Source organism: Prionailurus viverrinus, chromosome C2 (genome assembly GCF_022837055.1).
Source record: "Prionailurus viverrinus isolate Anna chromosome C2, UM_Priviv_1.0, whole genome shotgun sequence".
Lineage (NCBI taxonomy): Eukaryota > Metazoa > Chordata > Mammalia > Carnivora > Felidae > Prionailurus > Prionailurus viverrinus.
The window spans coordinates 137,148,339-137,172,306 of record NC_062569.1 but is presented as its reverse complement, the minus strand read 5'-3'; the positions used below and the strand labels follow the sequence as shown (position 1 = coordinate 137,172,306).

The 23,968-nt window shown below is 33.7% G+C and overlaps 1 protein-coding gene across 1 annotated transcript in view; it reads right to left on the bottom strand.

Annotated features, from left to right (window-relative positions):
• Positions 1-330: 330 nt before the first annotated feature.
• Positions 331-23,968, bottom strand: part of NCAM2 (neural cell adhesion molecule 2) — a 224,210-nt gene continuing 200,572 nt past the window's right edge. The window contains exons 16-18 of the mRNA XM_047874049.1: positions 14,893-15,097; positions 3,430-3,549; positions 331-608 (exon numbers count right to left, since the gene is read on the bottom strand). Of these exons, the coding sequence (XP_047730005.1) occupies positions 497-608; positions 3,430-3,549; positions 14,893-15,097 (437 nt within the window). The 3' untranslated portion in view covers positions 331-496. The remainder of the gene's footprint in view (positions 609-3,429; positions 3,550-14,892; positions 15,098-23,968) is intronic.

Here is a 23,968-nt window from a genome sequence, read left to right as displayed (position 1 = left end):
TTTATTAACTGCTTTCATCTTAAACTGAAATCCACTTCAATAATCTATTTGCCCAAGATAAGATTAAAAACATGCAGGGCTTTCTTACACATTTAGCTCACAAAGATTTTGTTTTCTTTCGTGTTTTTTTTTTTCTTAAACCCCTATGTGTTGGAGAGGTTGTTGGATGAAATATATAGTTCTTAAGAAACAGAGCACTTCAGCTGTATAACAAATTGCAGTACTTGAATCACAGAATTAAATTGATACCCAGGAGGTGGTGCCAGTCAGGTCTCTATATTGAAATTCATAAAAAAATAAACAACAACAATAACAACGACAACAACAAAAGGTAATGGACCATGGGCAGGAATATTTCATCATATGTATATGTGTACAAGCTATTCCAAGCTAGAAGTTTCCCAAGAAATTAAGGTCAATGGAATAGTTTTGGTCATAGGGTCACTGCAATCCAAATGCTCTTTGTAGTGTTGTTTAAGCCTCTGTAATCTCGGTGTTATGCTTTACTGTCATCTTCTTTTGATTGGATGATGTCGTTAGAAACCTTAATTTCTATAGTTTCTGGATTTAAGACTTCTTTTCCATTTTCTTCTTTCAAAGGCAATTTTCTGAAAGAAAATAGAAAAATAATAAACTTCATTTTCTAAGGCAATTTAAGTGGTATTTCTTAATATTTAAGTTACTGTTTTACAGAAGGAAATATCGAGAATTATTAGAATGAAAAAAAAAGATTTGTTCTAGTAATAGCAAATTGATAGAAAAATAAGTAAATAATTAGACAATATTGTCTATTTTAAAGATCTGACATACTGCAGAGTGATGAATGAAACAATATACTTGTGGATTTAGATGTACCAAAACTTTCACCATAGGGTGGCCTAGATTTGATAATCACTTATTGATATGAAAAATATAATTGTTTGCAATCTCAAAAAGCCAATAATCTTATATGTCAACTAGATGAATTACGAGTACCTAAATCGGGTTTTTTTGTTTTTGTTTTTTGTAGATAAAAGCAATGAATAGTCGCTGCCATATTGTTACATCTAAACTTCAAAAGCTAGGTGAATGAGCTCTATTCTTTGGAACTTATGAAAGTAAATATATTTCAGCATTTTCTCACTTCTCTACAGTTACTGCATATGTTTTCTTTAATTGGTCTCTTTCCACTATTATTTTTGTGTTATTTCTGTATCATCTATGAGCATATTTTTGAGAGTTGTTTTCAATTATAACCTATGAAGCAAAACAACCTTTATTTCTTAATATTAAGACAGCTTCACAAATCTTACTGTGATGACAATTATGTAAGATTTACAGTTTTTTTCTACCAGTCTTGAGCTGGTTTACTATTATGCCTTGTGTATATAACCTTGGGGGTCAAATTCCCTCCCTTGACAAAATATTTTTTCTACAACAACAACAAAAATTCAAATTTGGTTCTATACTTAACCTCGCCGTTTTGTGGGGTAGTGAATGTTACTATACTAGTTTCTCTGGGATTTACTTATAATTTCTTTTCTATTTTTGAAGGAGAAGAGCAAGCCATTGTATTCTGAAGATCAAAGCTATTATGTGAAAACTAACCAAAAGTAAGTCACAGGTAAAAACTACTATGGCTCACTGCTGAGAATGAAATAGCTTCTACTTTGTACCCACGAGGGCAGGCTCTTCTATGTGCATTATAAATAGTGCTATTACCTTTCTTACCTTCTCCCATTCCCAAGTACTGCACACATTGACAACAGAAGATAAAAACAATGGGTCACTTCTAGCAGCAAAACAGAGAAATTTAGAGCGTGGATGATTAGCATAATGCTTAACATATCTCTTACTTAAAGAACTACATATGGAGTTTGTAATTCACCAGTGTTTTCAACTAATTCTTGGATGATGAATTTCTGTGTATCTAATTTTTCACTACTTAAGTTTCTGTTAAATTGTTTTTTTTTTAGATTATAGTTAATTCTATTATTTTTATATTGAGTATTTCTTTTCAATAATGGAGGACTGGAGTAGTTCTTAAAACATCTTTTTTGTTTTCTGTTTTTTGTTTTATTTTTGCAAAACATAGCCTTGTCACGTGTAAGATAATTTTTAGCTGGAATTTTTTTTTTGAAGTTTAAAGATTTTATTTATTTATTTATTTATTTATTTCCAAGATTTTATTTAAATTCAAGTTAGTTAATGTATAGTGTAGTCTTGGTTTCAGGAGTAGAATATAGTGATTTATCGCTTACAGTGTTTTATAACACTGTAAGTCCTTAACATTTCTTGGCTAGTTTCCACACACACCAATCTCTCATTGAATGTGTTCATTAATAGATAGAAATTTGTTTTGTTGTGTAGTATTTTGCTTCATTTGAAATACATCTGGTTTCTGATGGGGAAACATATAGTACCCACCACATAAAAGCTGCCTCTATAAGAGTAAACTTCAATATAGAAGGTAATAATCTCTAAATGCAGTCACTGACATGACCTGAGGATTTATACTGAAATTTTAGCAGCAAAGTAGTGCTTTGTACTTCTCTAAATTGTAATTATTTCAGCCCCTTGAGAGTAGATAGGAGGGATTTCTGAAACAAGTTATTTTCTTCACCTGTGACAACACTCATCTGCAGATTTAGGATGAGAAGCTTAAATCAAATTTCTCTGCAAGGGAATGTTTGCTGCTAAAGAAAAAAGGATCCTTAAAAAAAAAAATAAAAAATAAAAAATAAAAATAAAAAAATAAAACTTAAAAGTCATTTTAGTGAGCAGAATTTAAAGAATAATGTGATAGCCCTGCTTTTGTTAGTATCCAATAGATTCCATAGAATACTATTATCACTCCTTAATAATGCCTTTGGTTTTAATCATTTTAACTTTCATGTGCCTGAACATCATCTTGGCACATGTTCATCATCTTTGAATTGAAATATCTGCTATGGCTATAACGGAGCTCTAATAGGTGTAGAAAGAAGTAAATAATATAATCTTGAATGGAGAGCAAGCACCATTTCCTATATAGACATTAAAATGATAGACAATTTAACACTATTTAGTCTCCTTCCTAACGAATAATCTTTCTTTTTAAAGTAGACTTTTGTATATTTCACACTATTAATTTTTATTTTAAATTAAAAACGCATTTGAAAGTATTACTTTCTTAAAGAGTAACATAAGTGTAAGAAAATCCATCTCTAAAACCTTCCAGCTTTTTGACATTTTTACATCAAATTATAACTGTATATTTGAACAGTAGATTTTCTCTGGCATCCATACAAAATTTTCATGTGGAATGTCTCGGTAGAAAATGGATTTTCAATATTCACATGTATTTTCTTTGAAAGAGAAATACTTTTCCACAAATGATATTATTGTAAATATATGCTACCGTTTTACAAATATTTATCGAAAAATAATTAAGCATTTGAAGCTACATACTCAGGTTCTGTTAATGGTGTGGTTTCATTTGGCTCATTTACTGGGCTCCCATCCTCATGGTTAGTAATTCTTTCATCCTCTGTTCTCATCTCCACTATTGGTTCTTTTGATCCATCTTTCCTAGAAAAATAACCAAACAAAAAACCTTACCCAAATAATGAAAAAATTGATGCATTATGAAACATAGTTTAGAATCTCCACTAATCCCTTCCTCAAATCCAGCATGCTCATATTAAGAATACTATGGGGTCCTTGGGTGGTTCATTTGGTTGAGAATAGGACTTTGGCTCATGTCATGATCTCATAGTTCATGGGATCGAGCCCCACTTGGGGCTTTGTCCTGACAGTGTGGAGCCTGCTTGGGATTCTGTCTCTCTGTCTCTCTTTGCCCCTCCCCTACGCACTCTCTCTCTCTCTCTCTCCCTCCCTCCCACATGTGCCCTCTCTCTACAAAATAAACATTAAACAAATTTAAAAAATAAGAAAAAGGGGCACCTGGGTGGTTTAGTGGATTGGGCCTCCGACTTTGGCTCAGGTCATGATCTCATGGTTCATGGGTTGAAGTCCCGTGACAGGCTTTGTGCTGACAGTTCAGAGTCTGGAGTCTGCTTCAGATTTTGTGTGTCTCTCTCTATCTCTCTGCCTTCCCTCACTTGTGCTTTCTCACTCTCTCTCTCAATAATAAATACTAAAAATAAAAGAATATCCCTAAGAATTTTTTCATTTAAATTCATCATGTAATTTTCACTCAGAAAAAAGTAGAAAGAAGAAATTCCATTTTGTCTAGATGCTTTTTCTCATCAAAACTGTTATAGAAAAGTCCAAATTTTGAATGTGATTGTGCAGTTTATTTCGGGAAATAAATTAAAAATATTTTGTTAAATAAAATTATGACATGAAGTAGCTGTTTCCCCTAACTAGCCATATGTTTTAATTTTTTATTTGAAATATAGCATTAGCAATACTGCTTTTATATTAAAATTTGGAAGATAAAATTTATATATTTTGTTGTTTTAAATGCCTCTATGAATTTATATGAATGATTTTAACTATAATATATATTGACTTAACATATTATGTTTTCAATAAAATAGTTTAAATAATAATAATATTATAACATGTACGCATGATGTTTTCATTTGTAATTTCAAATCCGTGCCATCTTTATTGGATTTTTATAATAAGAGAGTAAGTGTAATTGTTCATAATTGTGAAAAGTAGAACATTTGTTGCAAAGTCTCATACCTCAAAATATGAACAAAAAAATAAGGAAGGCATTCAGTGATGACAAAGAGTAAAATGAGATGTAAAGATTAGAAATGATGCGTTCATAATACAGATTATCATGATAGAGCACATCCAAAAGCAAAAATAAAAACAGAAAAAAACCAAAACAAAACGTCAGGAAAGAGATAGCGGTCTTCTACCCAGGGATATGGTCTTACCACACAATCCTGCAACTGTACTCTAACATCTTTACCCAAATGAATTGAAAATCTAGGCCCACACAGAAATCTGCACATAAATGTTTATAGAAGTTTTATAAATGGGAACCGATGAAGATCTCTCTCAAGAGTGAATGGATAAACAAACTGTGGTATATCTGTACATTTAGATATTATTAAGCAATAAAGAGAAATGGAATATCAAGCCCCAAAGACATGGAGGAAGTTTAAATACATATTACTAAGAAAAATATACCACTCTGAAAAAGGCTATCTATTGTGTAACCCCAATTACATAATATTTGGGAAAAAAGCAGTTACAGAGAAAACAAAAAGATCAATGGTTGTCAGGGGTTCAAGGTGAGGGAGGGATATAATGTGGAACTCTGGGTACATTAAATCTATTTAATACTGTAATGGCAGATATATGACGTTAAAATTAGTTAAGAATCAAGTAAACTAGGAGTACACACAAAACAAAGCAAACAACAAAACCCCAACAATGGCACAAATATTTAACAGACCTCACACGTGCTGACACTTGAACAGGAAGTATTAAGAATGATAAAACACTTTTGATCACGTGGCACATTTGATATCACTTCTCTCTCAGTATGTAGGTCTCTCACATACATACACATCAAAAGCCGAAGAATGGATGTCAGTAAAAATAGAAGAAGATCTAGAACTCTATTGGCTAGTGTTAATAGTGAAGAATTCTTTATAAGTCTAAAATACAAATGCCTGGGAGAACTGGTGATTCAGACACGTTCAGCAACATTTTCCGAATAGGGGCTCGACGTAAGCAAGACCTACATAATAGTAAAGATGAGTAAAGAGTCCACCACCATTAAATTTTAGTTTTATGTTGTTCTGTTTGCTGTTGTTGTTATTCTTCGATTGATCCTTTTAAAAAATTCTTCATGAGTGGTGCCTGGATGGCTTGGTCCGTTAATCATCCAACTCTTGGTTTCAGCTCAGGTCATGATCCCACATTTCTTGGGTTTGAGGCCTGCATCAGGCTCTGTACTGACACCTGGAGCCTGCTCAGGATTCTCCCTCTCCCCCTCTCTCTTTACCCTCCACCACTGGAGCATGCTCTCTCTCCTTCTCTCAAAATATTAATTAAACTTTACCAAAAGTTAAAAAAATAAAAAAATTCTTCATGGTACCAATGCTTTTGATGACACAGAGGATGATACTCTGAAAAAATGTGGTCATTGATGATTCTGAGCAAAAAAGTGATTCAAAAGGCTGGCTTTTATTTTTAATTATATTAACAATAGGTGAAGATATATGGGTTTCAATGAAATAGAAAAGAGTGAATTTGACTTTAATTATATCTTCCCTATTGAAAATACTATGTAAACAAACAACTTCAAACTAGAAATGATAAAATAAACACTACTAAAAGGAAATTAAATAGCAATGAGAAATGGTGAGTTGTCTTAAAAATCCTTATTTTTGTTTTATATATATATATTCTTTTCTTGAGAGAGAGAGAAAGAGAGAGAGAGAGAGAGAGAGAGAGAAAGAGAGAGAAAGCACCAGTGGGGGAGGGACAGAGAGAGAGGGAGACAGAGGCTCGGAAGCAGGCTCCAGGATCTGAGCTGTCAGCAAAGAGACCAATGAGGGGCTCAAACCCACAAGTTGCAAGATCATGACCTGAGTGAAGTCAGACACTTAACCGACTGAGCCACCCAGGTGCCCCCTTATTTTTATTTTAATGATCTTTACAATTTTTAACTAGCTAGCCTATTCATATAACATAGAATTCTACAAAAGGATATAGAGAGAAAAGTACACCTCCCCACCATTCCTTGTTTACCGGATATTTAGTTCCCTATCAAAGAGACAATCACTGTTACGTTTTTAAATATTGCTTTCCAGAGACATCCCTTCTATACATATATTAGCATATATGCGTATAAAAGCAGGTAGTTATTTTCACACAAATGGTACATAAGAATTGAATACAATTTGCCTTTTCTTTTTTTTTTTTTCTTTCTAGAAAGAAAGAGCAAGTGGTGGAGAGGGGCAGAGTGAGAGAGAATCTTAAGCAGGCTCCACACTGAGCGCAGAGTCCAATGTGGGGCTTGATCCTATGACCCTGGGATCATGATCTGAGCCAAAATCAAGAGTTGGACGCTCAACCAACTGAGCCACCTACGCGCCCCTAATTTTGCCTTTTTGATTAGCATGACACTAGACATTAGTGTGAGCTTATAAAAGAACAGTTAGAGTTGCCTCTTTCTTTTTCATGGTGCATATTATGCCAATGTATATATGCACCACCATATATTTGGCCAGTGTCCAACTGACTGACATTTAGGTTATTTCCAATATTTTCTATTGCAATAAATACTGTAAGGAGTATAAAGTGCATCTTTTACTTACCCTTAGGTGAAAATATCTGAAGCACACATAACTTACATGAGTCTAATTCCTATAGTATATAAATTATTTTTAATTTGACTTGAAGTGATGCCAGAATTATGACTTATATTTACCGTAGAATTATAAAAAGTGGGAAGGCAATATTTTGTTTGAATTGGCATAAAAATATATGCCACAATTTATAGACAAGTTCACAATGTATAGACCGATAAAAAATGAATACACTCCAGCCATGTGTCTAGAACTGATTATTAAGCAGAAAATGACAAGTATAGCAGAGTAGTTAAGACATGTTCCCTGGAGCCAAACCGATAGCTCTAACTCACTGCACAAGCTTTTCCGTGTCCTGTTGTTTGTACAATAAAACGGAGACAGCAAACTAATTTCTTCGGAGTGTTTAAAATAGGGCCTATATGCAGCACTTAATTAGTAACCGTCTTCATTATCCTGGGAGAGCAAGTAGGATTTATGTTGGGAATACATTACTAACACTTGTAACTTCAACAGATTAAAGGAAAACAAAATGAAAATATCTCCAAGCACATCAAGAAAGAAATATTTTATAAAAATTCATCAATTCTTGAATAAAAATGGAAAGATTCATATAACTAATGGAATCACAAGCAAAACCCAAATTTTGGGATACACTGGGAAAAATACTTGCGACAAATACAACATCAAATACAAATTAAAAAATTATATAATTAAAAAATAATTGAGAGGTGCCTGGGTGGCTCAGTCAATTAAGCACCTTCTCTTGATTTTGGCTGAGGTTGTGATCTCCTTGTTCGAGGGTTCAGACCCAGCGTTGGGCTCTGCATTGAGAATGTGGAGCCTGTTTGGGATTCCAGCTCTCCCCTTCTCTGTCTACCCCTCCCTCCTCCTCTCTCTCTCTTAAAATAAATAAATACACTTAAAAAATTTTTTTAAGTAAAAGTTAAATCACTCTGTGAAAAAATAAACGACTCCATGAAAATGTGTAAAGAACATGAATAACAAATTCCCATAAGAAATAAGTTGACCAAAGCAAAATTAAGTAAGCTCAGCTTAACTTGGATCAGAAAAAAAAAATGCATATTTTAAATGATATCTTTCACTTATTATATTGACAAAAATTAAAAAATTGATAATATTTAATATTTGAGAAGCTGTAGAGAAATATATATTATTTCTATATATATTCAATAATATATATATTCAATATATATTATTGAATATATATATTTATATATAAATTCAATATATATTATTGAATCAAATCAATATCAATTCAATATATATTATTGAATATATATATTTATATATATATGAATATATATATATTCAATGTATATTATTGAATATATATTTATAAAATATATATTATTTATATATAGATTATATATCTCAAAATATATATTATTCATCTCAATAAAAATCAAGACTACGAATTCGTATAGATTTTGTGGGTAGTTTGCCAATATTTTTCAGTTTGATCTACATCCCATATCTAGGAGTTAGTGTACATTTACAAGATTTATGTGAAAGTTAACTTCAAAACAGTATATTATACTTCAATATGATAAAATATTGAAAGTTTCATGTAAATTGCTGCGAAAGAAAAGTGGGTAAATGCATCATGGTATCTGATACTATGGAATATTACCTATAAATAAAAAGAATGAGTCAGGAAATTTACATGTTGACAAAGGTACATTATTGAAGCTTCATTGCTATGTGAGGAAACACTGCGATAATAAACATATGAATGTGTACATATCAGTGTGTGTATATAAGTCAGATGTAATTTTTACCTTTACTTCCTATAGATACAGTATTTATTTCCTCCAGCTTCTTTGAGGATTTCTTCTTTATCTTTCAATTTCTGCAGTTTGAAAATTATATGACTAGGTACAGTTTTTTTTGTTTTGTTTTGTTTGGAGTATTTGCCCTCCTTGATGTTCTCTGAGCTTCCTGCACCTGCGGTTTCATGCCATGTATTAATTTGGAGAAGTTCTCAGTCATTAATGTTTCAGATATTTCTGTTCTTTCCTCTTCTGGTATTCCTATTATACATATGTTTCACCTTTTGTAGTTGTCCCATAGTTCTTCGATTTTTTTTTCAGTCTTTCTTCTGTTCTGTTTTTTTTATTTATTATTTATTTTAGGTGTTTTGTTTTGTTTTGTTTTGTTTCTGGTATTTTCTATTAAGATCTTCTCAAAGCTCAGAGATTCTTTTTTCAGCCATGTCTAGTCGACTAATCTATTCCTCATTTCTATTAGGATGTTTTTGATCTCTGGCATATTTTTTGGATTATTTTTTAGAAATTCCATCTTTCTACTTGCATGGCCCATCTCTTCTTTCATGCGTCCTATAGTGCTCTTACCATATTAATCATATGTTTCAAAACAAGTGTTGGTCTGATAATTCCAACATCCCTGCTTTCTCTGAATCTTGCCTGATGCTAGCTCGCCTCTTCAAAAATGATTTTTGCCTCAAGTTTTTTCTTGATACTGGGACATGATGTACTACTCAGAAGAAACTGCTAAACACAGGTCTCCACTAATGTGATGGTAAAGTGGGATGTGGAGAGGGGGCATTCAATCATCCTGTCTTTATGTCTCGGTCATTTAGTAAGTCTGTACCCCTGGGCTGACCTTCACAATGACTTCTTGGATTTCCCCCCCATTAAGAGGGTCAGGATGGTAGAAGTGAACTGAGTTAGGTATTTCTCTTTTCTCATGTGGCAATAAAGGGGATGGATTTGGGTATTTCTCTTTCTCCCCATTGAGAAGCCATTTCCACACACACAGTCTCTCTCTATCTCTGTCTCTGTCTCTGTCTCTCTCTCTCTCTCACACACACACACACACACACACACACACACACACACACTTTGGCTAGTTCTTTTACAACCTGCTCAGGTATTTCCGACCAGGAAAATTCTTTCTGTTTTTTTTTTCTTACATAGCATATATAACAGAAATTATTTCCTCATTTATTTGATTGTTTCTTCATTGAAATGTGTTTCCCAGCAGAGTTAAAAGCTAGATGATGGAAGGGACTAGTTTGCTTTTCCTCACAGTTGCATCTCTGGGCCTTTGAATAGTGCCTGATTATGTAGATATTGAATAAATATTTATTGGTATAAATTAATGCTTGGGTAAACAAGAGTAGAAGTACTGTTTGGTAAAATAAAAATCATTCGCCATTTTACTAGATAAATAATGAGAATGAAAGATAAATGTAAGTTTAATTTAAATTTACAAGAGGCGAACAAAGGAATATTCTAGAACATTACATGAATGTCATTCTGTATGACACTGACTTTAATTTTTCTTTTCTGCAACTTGATAATCTTTAAAAAAGAACACCCTGTGTAACTAACATATTTTGTAATACATCTGCACAGTCTTATAATTGTGATAACATAAAAGTGCTAGTCTAAGAATGCTTTGGATCATGTTTAGGTGTCAGTAGGGAGCCAATCCATCCCATCAGTTATATTCTATTTGTCATCATGATTTTGTATAATATTTATAATATTTAATAAAGTATTGACAGATTTGTACAACGAATTTTTGAATAGGCATTGAAAACTCTTTTCCCAAGGCAGAGGAAATGGTGATATTAAAAGTTATGATGGATAACAGGATGGAATGAACCCTGTGTTTTCGTCTTCCCAAATCTTTAAGGTTAATTAAACTCAGCAGGATTTACAAACAGAAGTGTTGATGGAAAAAATATCAATTAACGGAGTGAAATAAAAATAAATACCAGAATTTGAATGTACCTCATTGTTTTGCACATGGTCACCAATATTTCTCCAGTTAATTAAGATAAAAACATGATTTCTCTCTTTCTTTCACTCTAAAGCCAAATCAGTCAATAGTAGTTGACTCTACCTCAGCTACATCTAAATTCTGTACATTTTAGTATGCCTGTAGTACTACGACCTTGGTCCAAAAGACTATAACTTTGTATGTGTATTATTCCACCCTCCCACTCAGTCTTTCCAGTTCTAAATATTTCCTCTGCACCACCAACCTTTGAGTAATTCATTCTTCACAAGTAAAGTAATCTTTAAAAACTTTCAGGAGCTTTCTATTAAAAGAAATAACAATGTTCCTTACTTTGACTGCAGATTTAATATTTTGGTACCTAGATAATTCTCCAGCCTGACATTTGCACCAGACCCTCTTGGCCTCACCCCACTCATGTTCATTTGGCCTTTAACATTGTAAGATTATTCCTGTTTCAACGACTTTTGTATTAATTGTTCCACCTTCTAGAATGTTCCCTTCCCCTGCAAGACCTTTCATGACCCTCTCTGTAGTCACTCCTTTTCGTCACTCCTTTTTTCTTTCTTGTTTTTTTTTAGTGCTTAGTGCTTATTTTTAGTGCTTATTATTACTAGACACTTTCTTTTTTAGTTAGTACTTATTATCTGTCTTGGTAAATCAAAACAAGAGTTTCATGCGAATAAAAATCGTATTTGCTTTGGTCACCATTTTATTGTTAGGTTGTACAGAAGTGCCTGTTACCTTGTATTTATCCAGTACATATTTGCTCAATGGGTCACCAAGAATGAAGATGTATAAAATTCAGCTTTGACTTATGTGTGTGTGTATACATGTGTGATATGTATAATTATGTTACATAGTACATTGTTTTCTCAATATGTGAAAAATAAACTAAAGTTTGGTATATATTTATTTAGTTAATAAGACAATGCAGAAGCACAGCAAGGTATGAAAAAGTAGAATATGTTCTAATAAGGAAAGCGAGAGATACTGGATAGTGAATAGATCCCACTATGTTTACTCTGACACACGTTAATATCCCATTCAAGTCTGAAGTAGAGCCTGATTTCTGTTTGTTCTTTGTTGCGTTCTGTTTCCAACAAGTAAGCAGGTGGCATTTTGATTGTGAAATGAATCTAATGTTTTTGAAATGAAAATGTAGGCTATCTAATTTAGCATCCCATGAAGTGAAAATATCCCTTAAAGGGTATCCATAAGAAATGGTCATAGACAAATTGTTTACTAGGATTGAAATAGGTGTGGAGATTAAAAAACAAAAACAATGCAGCCATGCAGAGTGGATTCTCCTATATTGCTAAGCCTAGAAATTAATGTATGATCATACTTGCCTAAATGTATGCATAGAAAAACATATAGAAATAATTCAACTTTAATTTTTTTAATGTTTATTTATTTTTGAGAGAAAGAGAGAGAGAGCAAGCAGGGTAAGGGCAAAGAGAGAGAGAGACACTGAATCAGAAGCAGGCTCCAAGCTCCAAGCTGTCAGCACAGAGCCTGGTGGGGGGCTTGAACTCACAAACTGTGAGATCATGGCCTGAGTCGAAGTTGGGCACTTAACCAACTAAGCCACCCAGGTACCCCAGAATAACTCAACTTTAAAAAGAAATGAATTACTGAAAAATGTAACACCATGAATGAATCCTAAAATGTGATGCTGAATGAAAGAAGCCAGACACATAAGAGTAAATATTACAGGAATCCATTTATATTAAGTTCTATAACAGCTAAAAATTATTTATGGTGAAAACATCAGAATAGTAATTGCCTGGGCAGGGGTGGGGTAGTATGTGCTGTTTGGGTAAAAGCATGAGAGAAAAAAAACATTTAAGTTTATTTATTTTGAGAGACAGAGAGGAAGTGAGCTAGCAAGTGTGAGTGAGTGGGGCAGGGGCAAGGAGAAAGAGAGAGAATCCCAAGCAGGTTCCATACTGTCAGTGCAGAGCCCCACATGGAACTCCATCTCACAAACCAAGAGATCATGACTTGGGCCGAAATCAAGAGTCAGATGCTTAACCAACTAGCATTCTGGGACCCAGGGGTCCCAGAAATTTTGAGGATGATGCTAATTTTCTGAAATTGATAAGTCTTGAGTTATACAGATATAAACATTTGTTAAAATTCATTAAGGGAACATTTTGTGCATTTTGTGTTATGCAAATCTTACATAAAATTGGTATGCAATGATAGGCAAGTTGCATTGTGTAAGGGCTAAGTGTACTGATGTATTCTGAAAGGCAAAAAGAAAATAATGGATAAAGGATCGAAAATTACGTAATAAGAAATATAATAAAATATTTCTGTAGAACCCAAGTGGTTGTTAAATGGGTGTTTGCTATAAAATTCTTTCACCTCTTTTGTCTGTTTAAAAATATTCATAATGAATTATTAGAAAACTATATACAGAAAAACTGTAAGTTTAAAAAGTAAAGCAAATGTTAATTCTTAAGAATGCTTATTTTTGGGGCGCCTGGGTGGCGCAGTCAGTTAAGCGTCCGACTTCAGCCAGGTCACGATCTCGCGGTCCGTGAGTTCGAGCCCCGCGTCGGGCTCTGGGCTGATGGCTCAGAGCCTGGAGCCTGTTTCCGATTCTGTGTCTCCCTCTCTCTCTCTGCCCCTCCCCCGTTCATGCTCTGTCTCTCTCTGTCCCAAAAATAAATAAACGTTGAAAAAAAAAAAATTAAAAAAAAAAAAAAAGAATGCTTATTTTTGATTGCTGGGTTTAATATACACACATATGTATATGTATACAAATACACCTATATCTACACATAAACATTGTGTGTTTATATGTGAGTGTGCCTATTTCCAACCTTTTATTTTTAATTTTCTTTTTATCTATTTTTGAGAGAGAGAGAAAGTGCCTGAGCAGGAGGTCCCAGACAGAGAGAGAAACAGAGGATCCAAAGTGGGCTCCGGACTGACAGCAGAGAGCCCAATGTGGGATTTGAACTCAAGAACCCATGAGGTCATGACCTGGACCAAAGCTGGGTTCTAAACCAACTGAGCCATCCAGGTGGCCCTCTCCAATGTCTTTTTTCACTGAGCCTTTTGTACTTTTTAAATTAGACACAAAGCTATCAAAAGACACACAAAACAAAACAAAACAAAACAAAAGTATTAAAATCTCTTAGTTGCTCTTTTACATGACAAAGGAGGCTTATATTCAGTACAGTCATGTATTCGGTCATATTCAAAGAAGTCTACAGTATTCAGCTCTGTGTATTTTCGTGGAATTTATATTTTGTCTAATTGTTTGAGATGCCTCAGAGAGCTCCGAATTCTAACATATAATCATCTTTTGATCAAAACTTGAGAGTAAATTCAGAATCTGCAATAATGTATTGCATGGCACGTAGAATATTTCTATACAGACAATCTGGAAACCTCTACGGAGTCACTTCATACACTTGTAGGAATTGTCATAATTTATGATTTTACTCAGTTTAACCACGTTTTTGCTGTTGATGTCCTTCTTTTATTCAACATAAACTGAAAAATGGTGGAAGAAATCACAAATGCATTTGTACCATTATGTATCTTTCTATCCATAGTTATTTATTTTTTCTATCTGTATTTAAATCATCTATTTTTTTGTGTGGACCCCATTTTAAAAAATTTTTAATAGTCTGTTTTCAAAAGCATTTGGCTCTATAACATGTCATATTGAAGGTCGTTTAAGATCAGAAAGCAGATACTACCGTGTCCAACAGTCTTATGGTCAAGCTCTTCACTTGGAAAACGAAGTCACTGAATGAAGTATTCAAGCTCGATTGTAGCATTTGTGTAATGGAATTCGGTGCAAATGTCTGATACTCACAGGTATGCTGCTTTTCCTTCTTCGAGTTCTTTACTCTTCCCACTGGAGCCACTTTTCTTCCCGCACATTCTCCTCGTGATGCACATCAATAACCCGCATTGTCGGATGAAGAAACAGCTGACGTCTGTTACCACCAGGATTAGCAAGAGTGCCGCAACTCCCAAGCCGATGACTGCTCCAAGCCCAAGACCATTAAAAAGTGTATCTTAAAAAAAACAAAAACAAAACTTTTACGAAGCTCCAAATCAGAAAAGTTTATAGACAGTTATGTTGAAAATTAGTCATAACCAAAGAGACAGGAAAAAGTGATAGTCACTGGCAGGTTTCAATTTCATAATTGTTGGGAACCATTCTCCGGCGTTCAAACAATATTTTAGGCAACTGACATGTTAATGACTTGAAATGTTTTTTCAAACTTTATTTAGGTTAAAAAAAAAACCTCTCAAGTAACTCTTCTTTCCAATGTACTTTTTGATTTCCTCAGAGGAAGATAATGAATTTTATCACATCCCTAACTGTAAGAGAGGGTTAAATAAATGTTCTATATGGAATTATTTTAGTTTTAAGTCTTAAACTTGCAAATTCTGTGTGCTCAAAGCACTTTGTTTTGACAGAGAATACATTTTAAAATATCTGTATGTGAATACTTTGAAAATCATCATCTTAGAACAAATGGCTTACTTGTATTTTTTCAGTTAATATTTTAACACATCATATTAGATTAGAGGCAACATTTTACAGAGCTATTGTACTTATGACCTTTCTGGAATATAACATGGGAAGGTAGGGGAAGACGGGAGTCATTTTTCCTTGGCATGTGGTTGCAGGAATTCCTGAACGTCGTACAGAGTCCATGAAAAAGGTGACGGGGACTAGGATGAAATACGTTGACTGACAGAGTAGAAATAGCAAGGAAAGCAGTGGTGGTGACAATGAATCAAGTGTTTCATGCCTGTAGTTGAATATGAGGGTAGACGACGCAGTTATAACCGTATTGGGACACAAATAAGCACAATGGAAACAGATTAAACTGGTCATACTGTGTGTTACCTGGAGGGAAAATAAGATTGTCACAAGACAATTTTAGAGACTTATTCAAAATGAATCAGCACAATTATGTTAGCATTTGCTTACATAACATTATAAAATTACAACGATCTGTTTTAATGATAAAACACATTTACTCCTCAGTAGCATAATGACCTGTTAAATCTGTGAGTGGTGTGGAATGCAAATAACGCACAGGGAGAGACTTGGTTTTGTGAAAACCACTTTGGAAAAAATACACATGGAAAACAAAGTTTTTCTAAGTTATAGTTTTAAAAATTAGGTTGTAATATTTTAATAATGACTTAATGAAGTTTTATTCTAACAGAATCACTATGATTGTTCTTATTTTGAATCAAGTTGGTACTGAATTATGGCACACCTGTCTGAATCCTGGTTTCTTTTTCTGCAGAATGACTGAGCCTCACAACTACATGTATTTAATCTTTTTGTTTTCCTTCAGGGAATACACGTTATATAAAAAGTTAATTCTGTTTATGACTTGATTCTTGGCACTTTCCCTAGGCGACTGTGCAGTTCACCTGTGCTAGAACACGTAGGTACTTTTAAGCATCTGCATGAAGTCGCAGATGAGACTTCCTTAAGTATTGAATCAGCAAATTGCACCTCTCATGCCCAAGAAAAGTATAATTTTTATCATAGTTCTTTTATTTCTGATAAAGAGAAACAGTAACAAACACATAATTGTGTTGGAGGAAAAATAATTTTTCCATGCCATTTTCAGAATCTTCTTCACCCACCAAATTTTAACACTAACTATGTAGGTAGTGATGGTTTAGGAAAACTGAGCTAGCTAAGATCCAGAGAAATTAGTAGTTTCCACAGAACTATTCTCTTATTACATGAAACCACTTTGAGGAAAGACTAAAGGGAGCAACGCATTTTTGAGCCAAGGGAAATTCGTGTTTTTGTTTTTGTTTTTCCCGCAAAGTTCCAATATAAATATGGAGAGTGAAATTCTAAATATTATTTATCAATTTTCAAAAATAGGGCTAAATGCAAGATTTTTTTAAAAAATAGTGTCTCATGCTATAAAAATAATACATTAAGCAAGCTATGCTTTCTTGAAACATATGAAAACAACAGTGAAAAATGAAGCAATGAAAAAATCATGTTACACATTTTCTTCCATTATCCATTTTCAAATGTAAATGATTCTTACCTGAAATGTACAATTAGAGTATAATAAAGACAATTCACCTATGAACTTTTTTGATTACATATAAGGACAATTTTTTTTCAAAAACCGTAGGAGTTCATTTTGCTATGCTTTATGTGATTCATCAACCAAAGCCCAGAAAATATGAGTTGAAAAATAACGTGTCTGATTGAGCATGAGCCCCTATGGATATATTGGCTCAAGGTCACTCTTTTTCCACTTTAGTTAGGTTCCTCTCACGTGCAGAAAGGCTCTACGCAATAAATCCCACAGAACAATGATGATCTACTAAATATTCATTTACCTTTTTTAGGTATGAAAAGACTGGCTTTTTCACACCAATGCACTAAACCTGGGGTCCATCACATACGGCTGTACATCCCTGGGTGAGGCAGCTAACTTCTCTGAGGCTGAGATGCCACTTTATTCAAATGAGGACGGTTACAGAAACAGCAGTAATCACAAACTAGGTCTCGGGGTTTTTGGAAAAGACTGTTGCGAATATATTAATGTACTTAATACATCTAACACTTACTGCCCAGCACTAGGTAAAAATTTAACAAGTATTGGCAACATGACTACTACCACTACTATTTTGCTATTTTAAAATTCTAAAGAAATGAGATTTTGGGGGAAAAAATAGACCATCTAAAGTGAAATTAGTCTGGGGCGCCTGGGAGGCTCAATCAGGTAAGCATCCGACTCATGATTTTGGCTCAGGTCATGATCTTGCGGTTCGTGAGTTTGAGCCCAGTGTCGGGCTCTGAGCTGGCCGCATAGAGCCTGCTTGGGATTCTTTCTCTTGCTTCCTCTCTCTCTCTGCCCCTCCCCTGCTAGCGCACTCTCTCTCCTTCTCTCTCCAAATAAATGCATATTAAAAAAAATTTAAAAATAAAGTTAAATTAGTCTGTAAACATATTTCTTTTATCAGCAGCCTAAGGTGGGATACTATCTCTTATTAACCACTATTCTCTTGAGAATACAGTCACATTTTTCCCCGTAGATTTGGCTAGTTAGCTTTTAAATGATAAATATTTTATTTGTGATCTTTTTAGCATTAAACCAGTATATTGATCTGCTTCATTTCTATCTTTAGAAAAGCTCTTAGAAACATATTTGTAAAGCACCTTATGGTAAAGGAATATTGATGCTAAAATAGCTATTACTTTTTTTCTAGGGAAACAAAACTATACCTTTTAAACTTATGATTAAAATTTTTGAAGGTTACTTGAAGTTATTTTTATGGAAAACCAAAATTTTTTTTTGTCATTGCAGAGGATAGGATGGACATCAAGTGGGTTTATGTAATATATAATATTTTCTTTTGAATAATGTATATTATATATAATATTTGCAATATATGTAATATATAATAATATATGTAATATAATAATATTTTCTTTTGAAAGCTGTGTTTTTTTAATTGGCTTATGAATATATTTAAATGCTAATACTTTCTCACATCCCATGAGATTAGGCTACAATAACTATGAAAGTTAAATTTTCTAATGTTTTTAATTTTATTTTTTCTGCCACCTATTTACTCTGGTATGGAAGTTTATTTGTCTTCGGCTTTTTCACAGACAAAATCATGACCATATGTAAGATTACATCGCTAGGATTTGGGGACTAGCAATGATTTATTTTCCCAGTAACATACAGAAAATTATTTCTTTTTAAATTAATTATAGTTTTGGGGCGCCTGGGTGGCTCAGTCGGTTGAGCGTCCGACTTCAGCTCAGGTCACGATCTCAAGGTCCGTGAGTTCGAGCCCCGTGTCCGGCTCTGGGCTGATGGCTCAGAGCTTGGAGCCTGCTTCCGATTCTGTGTCTCCCTCTCTCTCTGCCCCTCCCCCATTCGTGCTCTGTCTCTCTTTGTCTCAAAATAAATAAACGTTAAAAAAATTAAAAAAAAATAATTATAGTTTTAATTATTTAACCAAAGGAAACTGAGCATAACAATTATTTAAAGAGTTATAGTTTTTTTTTTAAGTTTATTTATTTTGAGAATGACAGAGTACGAGTGGGGGAAGAACATAGAAAGAGGGAGAATCTCAAGCAGGCTCCATGCTGTCAGCGCAGAGTCTGTGTGGGGCTGGAACTCACCACCTCAAAATCACAACCAAGCTGAATCAAGAGTCAGAATCAAGAGTCAGAAGCTTAACCAAATCAGCCACCCAGGCGCCCCTAAAGTGTTTTAAATTCAACTCTTCTTTTTTAGCTTTCCAGAATACCTATACATGTGCTTTATCATACATGGTATTTTTATGATCATTTTTATTACTCCATCACATAGGAAAACAATGCTTTCAGCTCTACTTTACAGATAAGAAAATTGAGTGAGTACAGTGGCCAGAGTCACTGGATAACCTTTGCTATTAGATCAGTACGAAGACCATTTAGCTTCAGGTTTTATATCGTTTATACCTGTGTTAGATTTATGTTGTATATTCATCATCAAACAATCAAGAGAGGAATAAAATATAGAGATTAAATTAAAGTGTGTAGTTTCCTTCCAGAAAATGTCCATTTCCCTTTACACTGCTAGAGGAGGAACAACTATTTAAATGATACACAACAATGGAAATCATTTATTTATATATTCCTGCTATTAGGTCTCTTTTTAGTGATCATTTTGTATTGCTCTTTGAAAAAAAAACCCTTTTTTATATTCTAATTTTATATTAGAATTTAATAAGAATAAATAATTTAAGAATTATAAAATTTAAACATCTATTTTTTGGTATATATTTTATCAAAGTGAATATTAGAAATGGTCTAACTGAATTTCTATAACTTTCCTCCCAGCTACCCTTCCTTCCCGTGAAATCTAGAAATTGTACAGGTGAATCAATATAAGTCCCCAGACCTTTATGTACTCACGTCCAAATTGCAATAAAAACATAAAATCAAAGTGTTAAAATTAGAAAAAAAAAAGAACTGCATTTTAAATTTATCACATGCATGTCTGTCTGCATGTGTCTATTGTAGAAATTAACTCACTACTAAAACACTGAATTAATTTCCATGAAATTTATTAGGTTTGATAATACTAGTTTTTCAAGAAGGAGTATACTATATTCACACAACCAGCCTTGGTTTTTGACTCCTTAAATAGTTTACTATTTTATTTAAATATTTTTCTGTGTCTACATAAAATCTCCAAATAGATTGAAAGTGGTTTTCAGAGTTGGAAAGATAATATAGACATGAAGGAAAAAAAATTTTAATTAAAAAGTCTTAAAAATGGAAATTTCATTTTTGCTCCCGGAAGAGTGGTGGCTATTTTCATAAGAGATATTCCTAAATATCAGTAAGTAAACAGTTTAAGTATGAAAAACAAGAAGACATTCAACATCCATTTTGGGTGTTTCTCATAACCTTGCTAGGTGCAATATCCTCCTACAATTTCAGGAGATCTACTTGTCTCCTGTTTATGTGTTCTTTCCTCATCCTGTTCAGGAAACTCATTGTCAAACATCACGTGATTTATGGAAAATCTAGGTGTATTCTATGCACGTACATGTTTACATGTACATGTCCTATGTGCTATGTGAAAAGAGGAGGAGGCCTCTTTCTGCAGTTGGACTCCATCGGAGCCACGATGGTCAGTTACTGTAAAATCAGACATCTGGATTGTCTAAAGACTTTGTGGTTGCATAATTTAAAAAAAAAAAAAAAGGACTATCAAACCATTTATGTTTCACAAACTTTCATCAAGTGCCTGCTAACTTAGTGTAGAACTAGATGGGTTTCCTGATGTATCTACTAGAATAGAACTAATAAATATTAACATAAACCTTTAGGCTTATTATACAGCCTTTTAAGTCCTTTTTTACTATGAAGCGTAAGTTCCTAAACTTTAATTTCATTCATCGAATTCCACAAAACATAAAGAACAAAAGATTAAGGTTTTTATATTAACGATGGCATAGGTTTAATAGTAAGGGCTTTCACTAGAGTTGTGGTAATCTTGTATTGTAGAAGGCACACTCTAGGGTAATATATCCTTTAAAAAAAAAAGGCATTGCACTAATTTAAAAACCAACTACCATCCCTAAGGATTTCACACAGTGTCTCATTGTCTTATATTAGACAAACTGTTTTCAAAAATCACCTGTGACTTACAGACTTGGAAATGATCTTAAGTTGGTAAATTAAATTTATGTTTTGTGATTTTTTTTCCTTAGGGTCCCCCAGATTAACAAAGAATAAAAAAATGTAACAGAAATAACAAAAGTATAGAAATGAGACAAGCATCTAGACTGGTTCAACAAAAAATATTTTTTTAAAAAAAGATATAAAATGTTTTGGGGCACCTGGGTGGCTCAGTCGGTTAAGCATCCGACTTCAGCTCAGGTCATGATCTCACAGGTTCATGGGTTCGAGCCCTGTGTCGGGCTTTGTGCTGACAGCTTGGAGCCTGGAGCCTGCTTTGGATTCTGTGTCTCCCTCTCTCTCTGCCCTTCCCTTGCCCATGCTCTGTCTCTCAAAAATAAATAAATGTAAAAAAAAAGATATAAAATTTTTAATAAGCTTCACAATTTTAAAAATGAGGGGACACTGAAAATAAAGTCTAATCACAGTATTCCCCTAGTGCACACAAAGCTGAATCTTTTGTATTTCTTGACATAATATAAGAAAGAAAATAATATTTTCCAGCCCTATGGAGTTGTGTAAAGAAATGTCTTATTATGCATTTACAAGACTTTCTATTCCCTACTGTGAATACTAGATCTGCTAAACAGAACCTACATTAGGTAAGATTTGTCTTTGGACTTGATAGTCTTCTCTCGGTTAAACTAAATGGGGAATCAGGCATACAGGTATAAATGTGATATTTATAAGGGCGCCTGGGTGGCTTAGTCAGTTGAGCATCCAACTTCAGCTCAGGTCATGATCTCTCGGTCTGTGAGTTCGAGCCCCGTGTCAGACTCTGTGCTGACTGCTCAGAGCCTGGAGCCTGTTTCAGATTCTGTGTCTCCCTCTCTCTCTGACCTTCCCCCACTCATGCTCTGTCTCTCTCTGTCAAAAGTAAATAAACATTAAATAAATAAATAAATAAATAAATGTGATATTTATATATTTTAGGTATTTAGAAAAACTGATTCCAAATATCTCTTTTTGTATTTGTGTAATCACAAATAGAAAAAAAAAGTAAACTCTGATTTATTCATAGTATAAAATTCACTATTAAAGAGGGAAATGTTAAAACCACTGATATTTTCTGAGTACAATGTTACACTATTTCTATTTCTCCAGAAACTACATTTCTCTTCTGTGTCATGACCATGGGCCTCCTGAATTTATGGTGCCTGATGGTCGTCCCAAATTGATGGATTCAGTCCATTTTGATTCCTATTTAATTTCCCTATTTGAAACAAAGGCTTGAACTTCCGAGGTTTCAAAGGTCTGGCTAATACCCCTTTAACTGCATTAATTAGAAAGAAGGAGAACATCATTCTTTGCATCAGCAAGGAGGATTAAACATACCATTTTCCATAAATTTAAACACATTTAAAAATCAAACAGAAAGCTTAAGAGCAACTATAATTGGATTTTATATTCTTTGTCCCCTCTAAGCCACTTTTTAAATTACTTCCCCATACACCCTGAAAAAAATGGAATGTACCCTCCTAAGGTATATGTTTTTCATTTACATTATTAGCAGGTAATATTTTAGAACATATTTATACTTTGAAATGTGCAATGCAATGCACTGTATTGATACATTTTGTTGCTCACACACTACAATTAGATATATCTAAATCATAATTACAATTTTATTCTGTTTCATTGTTGACAAAATGTTCATAATAATTCTCACATATCCTAACTAAAGTATTCTTTGAGAATCATATTATGAAAGCAGTTTGGGAATTCCAAAGAACTGTCCAAATGTGTTGTTATTTCATTTGTAATACTTATTACTTTATGCTCAATTTGTTTATAGTAACTTATTTTTGATATTTGTTTATAGTATGTTTTTTTAAAAAATTAGAACTTCTCGGGGTGCCTGGGTGGCACAGTCGGTTAAGCGTCCGACTTCAGCCAGGTCACGATCTCGCGGTCCGCGGGTTCAAGCCCCATGTCGGGCTCTGGGCTGATGGCTCAGAGCCTGGAGCCTGTTTCCGATTCTGTGTCTCCCTCTCTCTCTGCCCCTCCCTCGTTCATGCTCTGTCTCTCTCTGTCCCAAAAATAAATAAACGTTGAAAAAAAGAAAAAAAAAATTAGAACTTCTCCACTTTTACCCAAAAAATTTCCTAGATTTTAGAAGCTTAAAGATTTGAATATTGCTAACATTTATGAATGATGATGCATAAAAATAAAAATTATGTGTTTTTTTATTACTGCTTTTGATAAACTGTCTTCATTAAGGCCTAAGTTTTAAGATCATTTTCATTATTCTGATTTAAAAATTTTTTAAATGTTTTTATTTATTTTTGAAGGAGAGAGAGAGAGAGCAGGGAGGGGGCAGAGAGTGAAGGAGACCCAAAATCTGGAGCCTGATGCGGGGCTTGAACTCACAAACTATGAGATCATGACCTGAGCCGAAGTTGGACGCTTAACCAACCGAGCCACCCAGGCACCCCACCATTCTTCTGGTTTTAGATGTGCATTTCACTGTAGCTAGAACTCAACATGATTTGTTTAATGTTATTCCTTTATTTATTCATATTTCATATAGCAAATTATCTTTTGGTCATTCCCATACTTCTGTATGTCAAATTAAAGTCTTTTTTGGGATGCCTGAATGACTCAGTTGGTGAAATGTCCAACTCTTGATTTTGGCTCAGGTCATGATTACAGGGTTATGGGATTGAGCCCCAGCTCCCACTAATGCTGAGCA